Genomic DNA, 18,276 nt, shown 5'->3' on the forward strand with positions numbered 1-18,276 from the left:
TGGAAGGAAAGCTATGATAAACCTTGACAATGTTTTAAAAAGCAGAAGCATCACTTTGTCAACAAAGGTTGATATAGTCAAAGCTATGGTTTTTCCAGTAGTCATGTACGGATGTGAGAGTTGGAACATAAAGAAAACTGAGCGCCGAAGAATTGATGCTTTTGAATTGTGGTGTTGGAGAAGTTTTTGAGAGCTCCCTGGACTGCAAGGAGATCAAATCAGTCAATTCTAAAGGAAATCAGCCCTGAATATTCATTGGAAGGACTGATGCTGAAGCTCCAATATTTTGGCCACCCAATGAGAGGAGCTGACTCATTGGAAAAGACCCTGATGCTGGGAAAGATTGAAGGCAGGAAGAGAAGAGGGCAGCAGAGGATGAGATGGTTGGATGGCATCACTGACTCAATGGGCATGAGTTTGAGCAAGCTGCAGGAGATGGTGAAGAGCAGGGACATCCTTGCATGCTGCAGGCCATGGGGTCGCAAAGACTTGGACACAACTTAGCGATTGAACAGCAACAACAATAAGATTAAACAATAGTAGACAAAGTCCAAGAGAGAGTTGATAAAGGAAAAGTTAGATCTGCTGAAAATTGACAGAGTGCAAATCAGAGAGACACTTCCAGATCAAGAACCTGAGAAAGTTCACGACCAGTGAGAATATCACATGGAGAGCTGAACACTCAGGGCCAGCAAGGAAATAAAAATCAAGTTAGAAATGAAGCCTTCATTGAAAAAATAGCATAGCAGAAGAAGGGAGGTCAGTTACAGCCTTTTAATGTCCTTGTACTTCTGTATGTCAGTAAAGATGCAGATTACTTTTAGACTAAGTTAAACATACATGCTAAAATTTCTAGAGTAACCAATAAAAAAGTAAAAATTCACTGTGTCTAGTTGTCCGTTGGTATCCATGAACCAGCTCCAGGAACCCCTTGGATACTAGAATCCACAGATGCTCCATCTCTTAAATAAAATGCAGTGTTACCACTGCTGGATCCAAGGCTGGTTGGATCCAAGGATGTGGAACCCGGGGATATGGGAGAGCCAACTGTAACTGCTAAACTAATAGAGTCCAAAGTACAGAACAAGAAAATATTCCAGAAAGAAATATAGGAATTCAGAAAAAGCAGAATGAATGGAAAGCACACGCTGTTAGGAGTGGCAGCCACCACTGACCAGAACATCTCTGCATTCCTCATCCGTTCATGCTGGCCACACTCTTAACCCATTTCTCAGGGTTGTGTTTGCAGTGAGCAACGTTGGGGGATGAGGTAACGTTTTCCTCTAGGACAAAGAGCAGGCTTGCTTACCCCTTGTTATAAACACCAGGTCCCCAAGCTCAGTGGTCCTTGCCTGGGATGCAGGTTCACTGTGAGCATAGCATCCATCGGCCCCCCCCCCTTGCAATGCCACTTTGGGTATTCGGGGGCAAAGGAAACCAGTGCAAATATGGTACTCATGTCACTTGAGTGAGGAAGTCCCTTCTCTCTGATCTGGAAGCTTGTGTCTTCCTCCAACATCCCTGAAATAGGAACATGCTAATTATTAGATTGTAAGTAGGCAAAGTCAAAACCTACACCTTTTACACAAACTAAAAGTGTAGAAAGAAATGAATTATATATCAAAAATTGCAATCAATGTGAATGGGCTAAACTCTCCAGTCAAAAGACAAAAAAGGCCAAATTGTTATAAAATGGATTTAGTTACAGAGATATTTCTAAAACAAGAGACACAGAAAACTTGAAATAAAAGAATGGGAAACGTGTCATGCAAACACTAATACAGGGAAAGATGATGAAGCAACATTGATGTCATACAAATGACAAGCATGTGAAGATATAAAAAAAGTCACTGTATATGATGAAGTTCCAATTCACCAGCAAGACATAATAATTCCAAACTGGCATGTGCCATATAATAAAGCTTAAAAATATATTCATCAAAATTTGGCAGGCTCAAGATAAGAAATAGACAAATCCATTATCATCTGGAGGAATGCCCAACACATGTCTCAATAAATGAAAAATCAAGCAGAGGAACAAAAATCCATAAATATTTGAATAATTAAACAATACATTTAAGAAAGTTGACTTAAGGAACAAGTACATATATCCAACCACTTTAGACTGTGCCTTCTTTCCAAGTTCACATGAAATATTTCCAAAAAATCGACCACATTATAATCTAGAAACAAACTGTAAAGCAGTAATTATCTAAGAATTAATTTCAAAAAACTAAAATGAAAATCTCACAAGTGCTTGTTACCACATAGATTGATTTTTCTTAGCATACCACAAGGATCAATTTTATTTCAGTAATATCACGGCATCCGGTCCCATCACTCCATGGGAAATAGATGGAGAAACAGTGGAAACAGTGTCAGACTTTATTTTGGGGGGCTCCAAAATCACTGCAGATGGTGACTGCAGCCATGAAATTAAAAGACGCTTACTCCTTGGAAGAAAAGTTATGACCAACCTAGATAGTATACTCAAAAGCAGAGACATTACTTTGCCAACAAAGGTCCGTCTAGTCAAGGCTATGGTTTTTCCAGTAGTCATGTATGGATGTGAGAGTTGGACTGTGAAGAAGGCTGAGCGCCAAAGAATTGATGCTTTTGAACTGTGGTGTTGGAGAAGACTCTTGAGAGTCCCTTGGACTGCAAGGAGATCTAACCAATCCATTCTTAAGGAGATCAACCCTGGGATGTCTTTGGAAGGAATGATGCTAAAGCTGAAGCTCCAGTACTTTGGCCACGTCATGCGAAGAGTTGACTCATTGGAAATGACTCTGATGCTGGGAGGGATTGGGGGCGGGAGGAGAAGGGGACGACAGAGGATGAGATGGCTGGATGGCATCACCGACTCGATGAACGTGAGTCTGAGTGAACTCCAGGAGTTGGTGATGGACAGGGAGGCCTGGCGTGCTGCGACTCATGGGGTCGCAAAGAGTCAGACACGACTGAGCGACTGAACTGAACTGAACTGAACTGAATAATCCCATAAGATTGGAAAAGTTTTAAAATACAATTTTAATAGTATTCCCATGTATAGAAACTGATGATCTATCAGAGGCTTTGTGAAACAGCCATGTTTAGACAAACATCTCAAAGCTATTCCCAGATCAGTGTCTTGGGCTGTCTTTCTTTTCCTACAAAGCCAAGTGAGTTTCCTGGTCCTCACGCGGATCTGTGGAAACAGCCTGTTGTAAACACCGGAACTGAGCTCAGTCCTTCCCACCGTCTCCCCACACTCCCCCTCCTGCTCCTGGGCTCCAGCCACACGCTCTTCTCTGAGCTCTTAGGTGGGCCCCACTCCTGAGTATCTCGAAGCTTCAGCACAGCCACTAATCCCCATCTAGGCCACACAGTGACCTCCCCACTCCCTCACAAGGTTAGACTCCACCTCCAGCTCTCAGGACACTTTGCATGAACCCCAGAATCAGGCAGGCCCCCGGTGAGATGCTCTCCAGGCAATGGCAAGTATTTAAATTATTTAGATTGGAATACTCAGCTGTGCGCATGTGACCATTCGATTAATGCTTTTCTTCCCGATGGGCTTCCCTGGGGGCTCAGACAGTAAAGAATCTGCCTGCTGAAGCGAGAGACACAGGAGACTGGGGTTCGATCCCCTGGAAATGGCACCCGCTCCAGTATTCTTGCCTAGAGAAATTCCATGGACAAAGGAGCCTAGCGGGCTACAGGCTATGGGGTTGTGGAGAGTCAGACACGACTGAAGTGACTGGGCACGCACGCACACACACCCAGGTGTATGTGTGTGACCATTTGATTAATGCTTTTCTTCCTGATGGACTGTAGACTCGACAAGGGCAGGAACTGAGTCTGTTTTGCAAACCACTAACCTCAGCGCCTGTCATGATGCCTGAACATGCAAAGCAAACATTTGCTGAGTGGATAGATGCGTGGATCGGCCAGTGGATTGCCAGGCAGAAAGCCACCCTGGCTTTTCAGCACAATGTGCTTTGTGACGCGGGACAGAGGGAAGAATGAGTGGACTTGGAGAGATCAGCTGCCCACCCCCTCCTCTCCCTCCCGCTTCCTCCCTTTCATCCAGTAATTAGCACATCACCTCCTGAACTAGGGGCCAATCAGTTACATGCTGAGGAATATGACATCTACTTTCCCAGAAAAGAGAATTCTTTAGCAGGGAACAGATGTGAGGTTCACAATGCTACATCCTGAAGTTCAACGCTGTGCACAGACCACACTCCTGAGCCAAGGCCCACCCCCCATCTCCTGTGCCTGCCCCCCCACCCCCAGCCCATGACATCACTGCTTCCGGTTATTCTTGTGACTGTGCTTCCTTCCTGGGATAGTGGGGAGGGGGCGGGCTGGTGACTTTTCAGGAAGTCTGAATCTCTCTGATCCTGCCACCCTTCCCCGGGAGCAACTGCTTCAGCTCCTCTCCCCGACTTCTCAGGAAGGATTAGACTGAAGTTGCAAGCATGAAAGCATATTGCAAAAGCATTATCGCTTGGGAATATTTTAAACGGCGGTCTGGAAATGTGACAAACCTAGGAATCTGTCATTTTCACGGAGGATTAACCTGACCGGGGGGGTGGTTTGTGTCCGCCTAAAGGTCATTTGACGTCCCAACCCGCAGAGCCATGAATGAGACTTTATTTGGAGACAGGGTCTTTGCAGCTGCAATGAGGTCAAGATGCGGGCACAGCTGGACTAAGGCTGCCCCTAAACCCAGTGTTGGGTGTCCCTGTAAGAGACACACTGTCAGACAAGAACCCCGTGCTGTGACGGAGACAGGGACTAGAGCGGCGCGCCTAGACTCCAAGGGACTCCAAGCCTTGCCGCACCAGCCGGTGGAGATGGGTTCACCAGAGCCTTCAGAGAGCACAGCCCTGCCAAGCTGAGGAGGGGCTCGGGGGCACCGTGAGCACTGGGGGCTTCGGGGTCACTTCTTTGGTACAAGCTCTGGTACAAGAAGCCCCCCTGGAGGCAGAATTAGGGTCCCTGAGAGAAGCACTGAGTCCCAGGCGACCCCACCCTCCCTGGTAGTGCTGCCGAGCCAGGAGGGTTCGGACCAGTGACCCCCACTCGGGCTCAGCGTTTGAGCGTTTTCATCTATCACCTTCACTTCAGTTCAGTCGCTCAGTCGTGTCCGATTCTTTGCCTCCTTGTCCATGGCCAGCTCCCGGAGTTTACTCAAACTCATGCCCATCGAGTCAGTGATGCCATCCAACCATCTCATCCTCTGTCATCCCCTTCTCCTCCTGCCCCCAATCTTTCCCAGCATCAGGGGCTTTTCCAGTGAGTCAGCTGTTCACATCAGGTGACCAAAATATTGTAGCTTGAGCTTCAGCATCAGTCCTTCCAATGAATATTCAGGACTGATTTCCTTTAGGATGGACTGGTTTGATCTCCGTGCAGTCCAAGGGACTCTCAAGAGTCTTCTCCAACACCACAGTTCAAAAGCATCAAGTCTTTGGTGCTCAGATTTCTTTATAGCCTAACTCTCATATCCACACATGACCAGTGGAAAAACCAAAGCTTTGACTAGACAGACCTTTGTTGGTAAAATAATGTCTCTGCTTTTTAATATGCTGTCTAGGTTGGTCATAGCTTTTCTTCCAAGGAGCAAGTCTCTTTTAATTTCATGGCTCCAGTCACCATCTGCAGTGATATTGGAGCCCCCCAAAATAAAGTCTGTCACTGTTTCCACCGTTTCCCCATCTATTTGCCATGAAGTGATGGGACCAGATGCCATGATCTTAGTTTTCTGAATGTTGAGCTTTAAGCCAACTTTTTCACTCTCCTCTTTCACTTTCATCAAGAGGCTCTTTAGTTCTTCTTCACTTTCTGCCATCTATCGCCTTAACACAGCTAATTTCTAAACCTGTTTTCCCAGCTCTGATGGCTCTCAACAGCCCCGATCTTGCATTCATAGCTGTTGCCAGATGGCTCCATTTGGATTCTCCAATCTGTGTTTGTAAGAATTGCTCCCCGACCAGGGGCTTCCCTGGTGGCTCAGATGGTAACGAATCTGCCTGCAATGTGGGAGACCCAAGTTCGATCCCTGTGTGGGGAAGATCCCCTGGAGACGGGCATGGCAACCCACTCCAGTATTCTTGTCTGGAGAATCCCATGGACAGAGGAGCCTGGAGGGCTACAGTCCATGGGGTCACAAAGAGTTGGACACGACTGAGCGACTAACACTAACCAACCCACCTCTGCCTCTCCTCGGGGCCCGTACCTTTGTGACGGCATTGCCCATCTCCGGCTCACAAAGCACGGACTCAGGAAGGGGGTGCCTGGCACCAGCACACGTTCACTCTTTCCTCTGCACCTCGCCTTGGCATCCCATCAACAGTCAGGCCCTCGGGATTCACCTGCGCCACAGTGTGAAGGTTCACTTGCCCCTCGACCATCTCTGCCCCCGGGTCTAAGCGCTCTTGTCCACCTCCTTCCCCAGCTTCACCCCCAGCCACCCTTCACTAACAGCCTCGGGCCTCACACTGCTCAGCCCCCCACCTCCTGGGGCACCAGTACTAACGGAACCGGCTCCACGCTGCCTCTCAGGACACCCACCACGTGCCCCACCAGCCCTCAAGCCCCTCTCCCCCAAGCCCACCTGGACCAGCCAGCCTCTCCACAGCTGCCCTCCCCAGGCCTGTCTGGGGCCTGGGGCTGCTCCCCTTCCCTCTCCTGCATCTCTGCCTGCAAGCCTCGCGACACCCTGTTTTCCAATGCTGGCCTATTTTATTGATCAAATTCGACACTTATAAAATCAACGCACACCATTCATTCGTGTGTGTGTGTGTGTGTTTCTGTGTGTGTGAACTTTGCCCCTGATTTTACACGCTCAAAATACATAAATGAGCTTCCCTTTGCTCCTAGGAAAACGCTCAAAGCACGGGTGAGCACTCACGTGTTCACCCGGCGGGATTGGAAACCAAGGCCGCGCAGAGCGGGGGTGTACTCGCCCACCTCTGTCCGTCAAGGCCAAACTCAAACCGAACCTCTTGGTCACGGGTTTGCTTTCCACGGGGCAGAAGACGTCTTTCTTCCCGGAAACCCTCGGCGCTTCGTAACTCACGTCATCTGACTTTCCAGCTTGTGCTCTAGTCGCGCGCAGGCCTCCGCTGGCTGCGGGTCGCAGACACCGCGGTGCTCACACCCCCGGCGGCCCGCGCCGCCCCGCGCCCGGCGAGGCTGCCGGAGCCATTTCCCTCACAGCCTGTGCTCACTGTCAGGTCCCCGGGCCACCTTCGGGTCATTCTCACAACTTTCTCGAGCTTTTCATTGTCATTGCGTTTGTTCTGGTGATCTCTGATCTCTGACGTCATGACTAAGACCAGCTGAAGGCTCAGAGGATGGCTGGCCGTTTTTAGCGATACAGTATTTTCAACTAAGATGCGTACTTTTTAAAGACATAATGCTACGGCATGCTTAATAGACTACTAAGCTAAGCTAAGCTAAGCTAAGTCACTTCAGTCGTGTCCGACTCTGTGCGACCCCGTAGACGGCAGCCCACCAGGCTCCCCTGTCCCTGGGATTCTCCAGGCAAGAACACTGGAGTGGGCTGCCATTTCCTTCTCCAATAGACTGCAGTGTAACGTAAACACAGCTTTTTTGAGCACTGGGAACCAAACAATTCACACCACTGGCTTTGCAGGACACTCGCTTTATTGCGGTGATTGGGCTTCCCTGGTGGCTCAGCTGGTAAAGAACCTGCCTGCAGTGCAAGAGACCTGGGTTCGATCCCTGGTTGGGAAGAACCCCAGAGAAGGGTACGGCTCCCCACTCCAGAGTCTGGCCTGGAGAACTCCGTGGACTGTATAGTCTATGGGGTCGCAGACAAGTCGGGTACGACTGAGCGACCTTCACTTTACTGCACCCAGACGTGCAGTGTCTCCGGGGCTCCTGTGCGATCCCTCCCATGATGACGGTATGCTTCTCATGTCACATACGCGGGGGAAGCCTTACGGAGCTCCTCCAGCAGCCTCCACTTTGACGACAGCTTCCTGCGGGAAGCAGGTGGTGAGTAAAGGATTAGGGCTCGGGGCTGGACTGCAGACGCCGGAGTGGGCTGATGCTGGCAGAGTCCCCACCTCTGATCAGGTACCTAGGCCCAGGTTGAGGGGAAGTCAGGGCCAGGGGGACGTTCCCGGTGATTGGTGCCCCCAGAACCTTGGGGTGGGAATTCCCCGGGGGCCCAGTGATTAGGACTCTGCTTCCAATGCCGGGGACGCTGGTTCAATCCCTGATCTGAGAACACAGGAGCCCAACAACAGGCCCGCAGCACGGGGTTCAGAACAGTGTGTCAGGCCCATGTTGACAGGCAGTGGTCACCACGAGGACAGAAAGATGACGGTCTTTAAACTATTCTTGTTTTAAAAAGATCTTTGTTACCCTTGAAAGAATATCAGCCTCAAGGCTGAAATGTAATTTGGACTAGCATGATGGCAGATTTATATTCTACGAGGAAGAGTCCCTCAACGTGATGCTCATTTGTTTTGTTGGGAATTACCAAAAAGGCATGATTTACTCACTCCCCAAGCTGCCGAGCCAGAGTTCCTTTCTCCTCTGTGGGAATGAGACAGGTTCCCCTGGGCTTTCTATTTTGGGGTCCCCGCAGGAGGTCTTCCATCGCTGTATCCCTACTCACAGACACTGAATCAACACAATATCCACTTTGCAGCAGGGACCAGGAGCCCGACAAGAAGGGAGATCCCCCTGCTGCCCAGAGGCGTTGGGGGTCAAGGTGGGAGAAGGGTCAGTGTGACTGTCCCCCTTCTGCCATCATCCCTCAAGGATCAAGACAAAACGACTTCCTTTTGCACCTGTGTCCCGCACACGCACCCGCTTGCCTCAAGACACAGGGTCCTAACGCATCAGTGCTCCTGTAAAGCTGGGTGTCAGGGTAAACTGACCCAGGCATGTGAGCCTGGGTGATATCCCGTGGGTCGGGGAAGTTGAATGTGTTGGCCGCATACTCACCCAATTCCCTCCCTCCCTCTCTCCTTCCTTCTCGCTCTCTGACGTCTCAGCTACAATTCTAAATGATGCTGACCCTCAGATCAATCTACAGAAAGGGCCACCCCCACCCCAGGACTAGAGACGGTACAGCAGGACACACCTGCATTGGGTGGTTTCTTGGGGAGGGTCAGGTTGGTTTGTGGCTAATCCTGGAGGAGGAAATAGTGACTCACTCCAGTCTTCCTGCCTGGAGAACTCCATGGACAGAGGACCCTGGTGGGCTACAGTCCATAGAGTCCCAAAGAACTGGACAGGACCAAGTGATCAACACTTTCACTTTCAACCCCTGGACAGGACATTTGTTTGTCTGTTTCCAACACCTAAAACCAAGTCCCATAGGTGGCTCCGTGCAAAGGTCCCCTGATTGCAGGAACTGCCCCCGCTGAGACCCCATTACAGACCCTCACCCAGCACCTCCTCCGAGAGCTGTGGACACCTGCCTCCCCGGAAGCATCAGTGGTTTGCTCAGGATCACGTTTGGGGTTAGAACCCAGACCTCTTGGCTCACTCTGTCCTTTCTCTACTCTGTCTCAGAGCTACATCTTCCTATTTTCTTGGTGAACATCAGATCATGTCTTCTTCTAATAGACCATCTGCAACCATTTGCGCAGCTCAGCAAGTACAGAAAAGTGTTGTATCGTGTGGGCAGTGATTCAAAGACTTTTTTTTTTTAAACCAGATTATGCAATTATCTCAATGCACAGCCTTACGTAAGTGGACCTGAAAAATGGGCCTTTGCAAGCAATCAAACGAGAGATGTGCACTCGATTCACTGGCATCGTATTTCTAACCTTCCGGAGGAGCTGTGATGCCCGCTAGGCTACTTCCCTGCTCCGTGAGAACCCTATATCAATAGGAGACAATTCTTCCCAGAATGACAAAAGAAATCCAAGGAAAAGTATGAATGCTTTAATCTCACGGAGGGGCGAAGACAAACGCCGTCCTTGAAGCCCTTCACGCTGTCACTTTGAAATGCTGGCGACAGCAGGCACGCCAGCAGCCACTAAGCTCGCTTAGCATCCGTAGAGATGCCGACAACCCCCACTCAGGGTTCTTAAAGGTTGTGTCTTACTGGTTGGTGGAATGATGACATCATGTATGCAGTGATGTGTGGCTTCAGGAGTGTGGAAGTGTGGCTGTCAGCAGGTGAGTCCCTCCTGAGAACTTTCTCCCTGGTCCTATTGGAAAGCACTCTCTCCCGAGGAACCCACGTGTGAGCCGATGCTGTGTGTTATCTCGGGCGCCCGCGTCACCTCGGGCCAGACCAGTCCTCACTGTCCTGCTCCAAAAGTGCTGACCAGGCACAGACTTCAGGGGCAAGAGGCCTTTTGAAAGCGTGTTCTCATGACTGCTACACTTTCACTAGCGTGCGTGCACGCTAAGTCGCTTCAGTCGTGCCAGACTCTTTGCAACCCAAAGGACGGCAGCCTGCCAGGCTCCTCTGTCCATGGGTTTGCATGTAGGAACACTGGAGTGGGGTGCCGTGCCCGCCTCCAGGGGATCTTCCTGACCCAGGGATCGAGCTTGCTTTTCACTGCCTCCTGTACAGGCAGGTGGGTCCTTTACCGCTAGCACCACCTGCGAGGGCCCACTTTCTCTAGATTTTCATTAATTTCTGCTGTTGGGGTTTTCAAGACCACTGATGCTAAAAGGATTTAAGAATGGTTAAAGGTTACGATAGAGGCTCCAGAAGAATACTGCCCTTGGAGCACCTTCTCTACACGGAACATAGAAGTTGGAGGGCTAGCTAGCATTGCAGATTGCCCCAGAGAGAAACCCTAAAAAGTACTAGTAGCAAAGGCCATTTGGGGTATTGCATCCTTTCATTTCTACTTGGTATTTTTAAAAAACCGTCTGGCCAGAAACTTATTATTATGTGCATTTTACATTCCAATTTTCTTCCCAACTTCAAGAATGTTTTACTGCTAACTCTTCTTGGGAAATTCACACCAACTGGGTTTACTCGAAGGAGGGTTGAAAATGCTTGGTCTTCAACGTAAGTTTGCTTTCCTTTAAATATAACCAGATGGATTTTAACCCTCTTCACCTTGTGATCTTTGAGGAACTTGGCCAAAGGCACCTGGAGATGCTTTCAGACAATGCAGCCAGGATCCCGACACTGTTTCTTGACTTAACCAAGTTTTCCCCTCTCTGCTCCTGACGAGCTGCTTCACGTCCTTGATAAACAGCCCGCCCCCGTGGCGGAAGGTGATGTCACTCAAGAATGCACTAGGCACCTTGTTCTAAAATCCTGGAGCAGCTGCTCAGCGCGGGGTCACAGCATGGCCCGCTGGTGCCCGGGAGTTCCTCCAGGGTTTTCCAGCCCCGTCATGGTCACTGTGGACCACGGTCACTGCCTTTGATTAAACAAGCAAGCACTGTGCTTACACTCGCCTTCCGTGGACCACACGAGGCACTCGCGGTACACCAGCCTCCCCAAGTATACACAGGCCTCCGAGGCCTCGGTCACACCCGCTCCCGTGGGGCTGCGTGTGGCCAGGACCGTGGGCGGCAGGGCTCCATTCCCCAGAACTTGCCACCATGCTGTTCACTCTCCATTCTTTTCCCAAAGTCTTTTCTGAGGAGGTAAGTCATTCCCATCAAATCACCAGGCTCAGTCTTGGTCTGAGCTCCAATCCAGCCAGGCCCCCAGGTTCCTGAGTCAGGCATGAGAACAGAATCCATGTTGTCATCAGCACCGGAAAGGCTGGAAGCCCTTGCATCAACCACCTTCTCTTCCTAGAGAAACACAGATGTTTTCCTGGATTTCCTATTAATAGCCAGGAGTGCAGAATATAGAACGACCCAACCTTGCACAGATTTCCTATGACTTGACGAAAATAGCTAATGGCATTTTATTTGTGACTCTTGGTTCATTCTTATGAGCTAAACGGAGAAAGAAATGATAAATGACATTAGATCTAAGAGGCGCTATGCAACTTCCTCGTTTATAATAAGAACAGAAATAAACGGAGTGGCACCAAACAGAAACACATTTTCAAACGCTTACCATTGTGGATTGTAATGCCTTGCCAAATTCATGAATAGTCTCAATCTGTGTCACACAGACAACCTCCCCACCAGTCACTGTGACAATGAGCAGAACCCTCTAGGAAAAAAATCTATTGTGAAATGAGGTTGTATTTTTATAAATTGAATTATTCTTCAACCATATCAGTCAACTTTTCAAAAACACTTCTCCATACTCAGGGGTAAAAAGGTTCTTAATATCCTCTAATTTAGCATGTGTTTGCCTCCAAACTACTAAAAGGGAAAAAAGTGTTAATCATAGAAAATAACGCACCCACTTTTTACTCTTCTGAAAACTAGATGTTTTTCTGCAGACGATGTTACCGACCTGCAGTGAAGATCACCACAAGCTTCACACAGCGTACTGTGTGGAAGCGGCACCCTTGCTGGCTATGCGAGGTGTGACAGGACTCAGGTCCTGTCTGTGAGCGCCGGGGGTCACGGCACACCTTCGTGCAGATGCAGCCTTTGCACACTCAGGCCTTTGCACACTCACAGACCTCACAGATGCAGGAGCTGGGAAGGGGTGCGGGTGGTGAGGCTGAGGTTAGGGTGGGACCACCAGCCAGGCTCTGCAGTTATGACCATAGACGGCTTGCTTCATCACGCTCAGCCTATCAGCCTCTGTGAAGTCAAGGTGTTTTACTGGATGAGCTCAGGGATAATTTCCACACACATTACGATCAAAGAATCTCATTTTCTTAAGAGAGGAAATTACCAGAAATTTGTGAAGTGCGGTCCATCAGGATGTTTCCCTGATGGACCTTCTTCCATGTGGCTTTTCCTCTCCATGTTGCCGAGAGCCACGTGCAGGGGTAGGAGGGTGGGCAGAGCTGAGGTGGGCACCGATGCCTCGGGGCCCGGAGCCCAGGGGGAGGCTCCACACCTTCTGCTCTGCGTCTGTCGCCCTGTGACTCGGACATGTGGTCAGAGACCCTCCAGACCTAAGAGCAACAGAGCCCAGTCCCTCCAGGCCGTCCGCCTGCAGGGGGTCAGCGCAGGACTGCAGAGGCAGTCCGTCCCAGAACAGGGCAAATCCAGTGGTGACATCACTTATTTCCCCCAGGCAACACTGCTCTCGTTAGATCTCATTTAAAACGCCTCTTTGTCCTTCAAGGGCTGTTACTTTCCCACTGCATTTTTTTTTCTTTTTATTCAACTTTTTTTATTCTGAAAAACTCAAAACCTTTAGTTAGGTTAAATAAAGGAAATTAAGAGAGAAAAAATGAGATCAAATCCCCAAATATGTTATTTTAATATAAAGTATGTATTTATTTGCCAATCATTTTAGGTAGACTAGGGCTTCCCTGAGAGCTCAGTTGGTAAGGAATCCACCTGCAATGCAGGAGAAGCCAGTTAGATTCCTGGGTCAGGAAGATCCCCTGGAGAAGGGGTAGGCTACCCATTCCAGTACTCTTGGGCTTCCCTGGTGGCTCAGCTGGTAAAGAATCCACCCGCAATGCGGAAGACTTGGGTTTGATCCCTGGGTTGGAAAGATTCCCTGGAGAATGGAAAGGCTACCCACTCTAGTATTCTGGCCTGGAGTATTCCACGGACTGCATAGTCCATGGGGTCGCAAAGCGTCAGACACGACTGAGCGACTTTGACCTAGGTAGACTAATGAATATGGGTCCATTTTTCTCTTTGGCTAAAACCACGCCCCCCACACTGGACCATAACAGGGTATACTCAGTTGTGAGCCATTCAAGCTGACTTAAGCAATAACAGATCCCTTATTTTAAGTAACTGGGGCTCCAAGGGTCAATGTTGTGGCCAGCAGGTTGGCAGTTTAAGGTCTTGGCTCCTTCCCACTCTCTCAGGGAATCTACAAGATCCGCCCAATGTAAATGCGTCTCTCCTGAGAGTCCTAAGCGAACCAGGGCTCCATCCGTCAACGTGAAAAGTGGAAACTCGCCCCCACTGTGGAGTCTTGTGCCTCATCTCCTGGAAGATGCCACCCACCCTAAGATGCATTCCACGTTCAGTGGTGTTAACATGTAAAACATGTGCATCTCAGCACCGAGTACATAGCGGGGAATTTTACCCTGAGTTTAATAAGCCAGTTTAGGTCACAGGCTCATCCCCAGACTTGACAACTGTAAGAGAAAGTCAGGTGCCAACTAGCTGCTGCCCCCCACAGAGTGGGGAGTAGGGCTCGGCATGGGGGGCTGGGTTGGGCTTAAGTCCCCCTCTCCTGGAACACGAGGGTGGAGAGATGAGAGGAGAACACCAGAGTGAAACCAGTGTCCTGGGAGACAAGTGTACTTTCCCCAGCAGTTTCCAGCACCCAGAGATCTCCAGGTATGAGTTCTCAAAGTAGAAGAATGGGGGAATTTGTCTTAACGTTTCATTTTATTGGCATAGGAAATGGCAATCCATTCCAGTAATCTTGCCTGGAAAATGCTATGGACAGAGGAGCCTGGAGGACAACAGTCCATGGGGTCGCAAAGAGATGGCTATGCCTGAGCGGCTGAGCATACATTACAGCAGATTTCAATGCCTTGGTGGTTTCAGGTGGAAAGCAAAGGCTCAGCCATATGTTTACACGTATTCATTCTCCCCAAGAACGGAATGGGGGAGAATTTAAACTAACTTTGCAAAGCACCCCCAGAATGAACTGCAAGTCTCCTCCCCAGATTTTACAGGGATCTCACTCAACCCTTTCAGGAGCAGTTCTCACTTCTGTTCATTCGTGTTGGCTGTTTCCAGAGTATTCACTTTTCCTTCCATAGACAAGGCTTTCTCGTCTCTCTACTCAAAGTTCACTCATTTGTAGTAAGCAACTATCGCAGCTCATGAACCTCAGGTCACACTACTGCACGAGGCACTATTATTTCCAGCCCACCAAGAACGGAAACACGCCGGCCACTCAGCGTGACACCGCGTTACTCTAAGAAGCGTCAGATCTCAGGGACAGTGTTCACACCTACAGTAAACAAAGCGGGGGCATAACCAGCGCTGACAGGTTAGGGAGCCAGTGCGGGTGGCTTTCGGGAAGCTGGTCAGTTCACTGGCGGGGCTGAGCCACGCCAGCCTGCTGGACGATTCCACCCTGGCCCTGGCCCTGGCCGTGTAGCCCGGAGCTGTGGACTGACTGCACGCCCTGCAGAAGGGCCAGCACCAAGCGCCGGTTAGACTGGTGGGCGGGCGATGGGAGGTTGGACACGAGAGATTCTGTTTGTTATTCACTTCACACAAGTGAGCATGTAAAAAAAACTCTCCAAAAGATCCATATTTCTTTCTTACTATAACTTAAAATTGCTCACAGCTATTCATATCCTGCTTTCACTCAGAGTTGGCAAGAGTGCAGAACAACTGGCTGATCAGAGAGTAAACCGGCCCGTCTGGAAAGCGAGCACCCCGCGGCGCAGGACCGTGGACCACGTCCGCCATATAGAATGTGACGCTCAGAGACAAGCTCGGGAAGTCGCCTGGAGCTGGAAACGGCCTGTCATGGTGGAAGGAACCAGGAACATACACCCCGGGGCAGAGCAGACAGGACAGCAACAGAGGTAACAGGAAGCGTCCACCAGGCGCAGCAACCCGGAGCCCCTCCCGAATGTGAGCGTGAGCAAAAGAGAGACATCACGGGAAGGGCTCAGGTGGGCTCCACTGGCATGAACTCCAGGCGCAGCGACCCGGAGCCCCTCCTGAATGTGAGGATAAGCAAAAGAGAGACATCACGGGAAGGGCTCAGGTGGGCTCCACTGGCATGAACTCCAGGCGCAGCGACCCGGAGCCCCTCCTGAATGTGAGGATAAGCAAAAGAAAGACATCACAGGCAGGGCTCAGGTGGGCTCCACTGGCATGAACTCCAGAAACAGGCGGAATGCTTTAGGACACAGTGCTCAGGGTGTCCGTGGCCTGTGGGAGGGGAGGGGGGCTGGCTGGCCTGAGAGGGGTGTCTGGTCCTTTCTACATCTGTACGCTTGTCCTCCAGGTGCCCTCTATTTCAACCTAACGAGAGACGCTCTTCTTCCCAGCATGGGTGGCTCCTCCATGGTCCACACTGCCATGAGCCCAGGTGCAACTCGCGCACCCCACACCTTCCAAGGTGTGACTCAGACATGGTGTGTGTCCCCTGATTGTGTGCTTCCTGAATTAGAGTCTGCAAGTTGCTTAAAATAGAGCTGAGCACAGGAGGCTGAACTCAGCTAATGTGTATTGATCGGCACAGAACGGAGCAGTTCAATCAGCGCTCACGTAATGCTCCCTAGGTCTAGCACCCCGGCTCGGTGATCAGGAGAAAGGTTGGGAGACAGTAGTGTGAGGCCTGATTTCACAGAGCTCTGGATTTAGGCTGAGAGGATAACAAGCCGTTTGCACCCCCAGCTGAAGGCCAGCGCACCACGATGTCCAGAACAGGCCACAGAGAACATCGCCTCTGCTCGTCCCTGGATGCAGCTCAGCATGGAGCCAGGCAGGATGTGCAGGAGGGCGGTCCTGACCCAGAACACAGGCTCTGGCACAGTCTGGAACATTCCAGAACCTCACAACCCTCTTTGTCCAAGAAGATACAGCCCCTCCCAAGAGCTGCTGACCGATATCCAATGGTGTGGGTAAACGCCCTGGTAAGACGGTGCTCAGAGCTCCTCTCATTTGCATCTGTGCTCGGTGAGACCTTGACTGAGTGAAAAAAGAGGATGGGACAGCTGCTCTGCTCTTAGGACCAGGATCTGAGTCACTAACTCCTTCCATGACCTCTGGCAAGAGCTTAAAGCTTTGAGTTCCTAATTTCTCACCTGCACCACGGGAATAACCGCCTCGTACGGGGAGGGGATGAGCCAATGAGACAACAGACGGATGGTGGGCTCGAGGCTGCAAAGCAGGGCCATCGGGCCCTGGGCCTCAGGAGTCATCACTGCTGGGCAGAAGGCCTAAATAGACATTTCTCCAAAGAAGGCAGACAGGTGGCCAGTAGGCACACAAAAAGATGCTCAACGTCGCTAATTATTAGAGAAATGCAAATCAAAACTACGAGGCATCACCTCCCACCAGTCAGAATGGCCAGCATCAAAAAAGTCTACAAACAATAAATGCTGGAGAGGATGTGGAGAAAAGGGAACCCTCTTTGGTGGCTTAGACAGTAAAGAACCTGCCTGCAACGTGGGAGACAGGAGCTTGATCCCTGGGTTGGGAAAATTCCCTGGAGGAGGGCATGGCAACCCATTCCAGTATTCTTGCCTGGGAAATCCCATGGACAGAAGAGCCTAGCGGGCTACAGTCCATGGGGTTGAAAAGAGTTGAACACAACTGAGCCACTTTCAATTTCATTTTACTCTGCTGGCGGGAATGTAAATGGATGCCATCACTAAGGAAAACGACACAGAGGTTCCTTGGTTCCTTAAAAAACTAAAGATAGAGTTGCCATATGATCCAGCAATAACACTCCCAGGCATATATCCAGACAAAACTATGATTTGAAAAGATACATGTATATAGCAGCACTATTCACAACAGCCAAGACAAAAAAACAACCTAAATGTCCATCGACAGATGAATGGATAAACATGTGGGAAATACATGACAAAGCCACCTGCAGCAACGCGGATGGGCCCCGAGATCATCCTTCTGAGTGGAGTAAGTCAGAAAGACAAGTGTCCTATGATATCACTTATAGTGAAGTTGCTCAGTCATGTCCGACTCTTTGTGACCCCATGGACTGTAGCCTACTAGGTTCCACCATCCATGGGATTTTCCAGGCAAGAATACTGGAGTGAGTTGCCATTTCCTTCTCCAGGAAATACTTCTTTGAGCCGCATTTTTTGGGGGCGGGGCGGGGGAGGTGGCGGCAAGAATACTGGAGTGGGTTGTCATTCCCTTCTCCAGGAGATCTTCCCGACCCAGGGATTGAAGCCAGGGCTCCTGCATTGTAGGCAGACGCTTTATCATCTGAACCACCAGGGAAGGACAAGTGCAATCTAAAATACGGCACAAACGAATATGTCTACAAAACAAAAACAGATTCACAGACTTGTGGTTGCCACGGGGGAAATGTGGAGAGGAGAGGGTATTGGGAGTTTGGGATTAGCAGACGCAAAGTATTACATATAGGATGGATAAACAACAAGGTCCTACTCTATAGCATGGAAACTATTTTCAATAGCCTGTGATGAACCATGATGGAGAATAATATGAAAAAGAATGTATATACATAACTGAATCACTTCTCTGTACAGCAGAAATTAATCACAGCATTGTTAATCAACTACGCTTGAATATAATTTTTTAAAA

The 18,276-nt window shown here is 49.8% G+C and overlaps 1 protein-coding gene across 3 annotated transcripts in view; it reads right to left on the bottom strand.

Moving 5' to 3' along the window:
- RPS6KA2 (ribosomal protein S6 kinase A2) overlaps positions 1–18,276 on the bottom strand; it is a 334,221-nt gene that overhangs the window by 168,445 nt on the left and 147,500 nt on the right. Inside the window, exon 6 of one of the 3 annotated variants that reach the window (XM_068985384.1) lies at positions 4,287–4,312. The exons of the other annotated variants lie outside the window; for them this stretch is intronic. Within the exon in view, the coding sequence (XP_068841485.1) occupies positions 4,287–4,312 (26 nt within the window). The remainder of the gene's footprint in view (positions 1–4,286; positions 4,313–18,276) is intronic. 3 annotated transcript variants of the gene reach the window in all.

The sequence above is a fragment of the Capricornis sumatraensis genome, chromosome 13 (genome assembly GCF_032405125.1).
Source record: "Capricornis sumatraensis isolate serow.1 chromosome 13, serow.2, whole genome shotgun sequence".
In the NCBI taxonomy this organism is placed as follows: domain Eukaryota; kingdom Metazoa; phylum Chordata; class Mammalia; order Artiodactyla; family Bovidae; genus Capricornis; species Capricornis sumatraensis.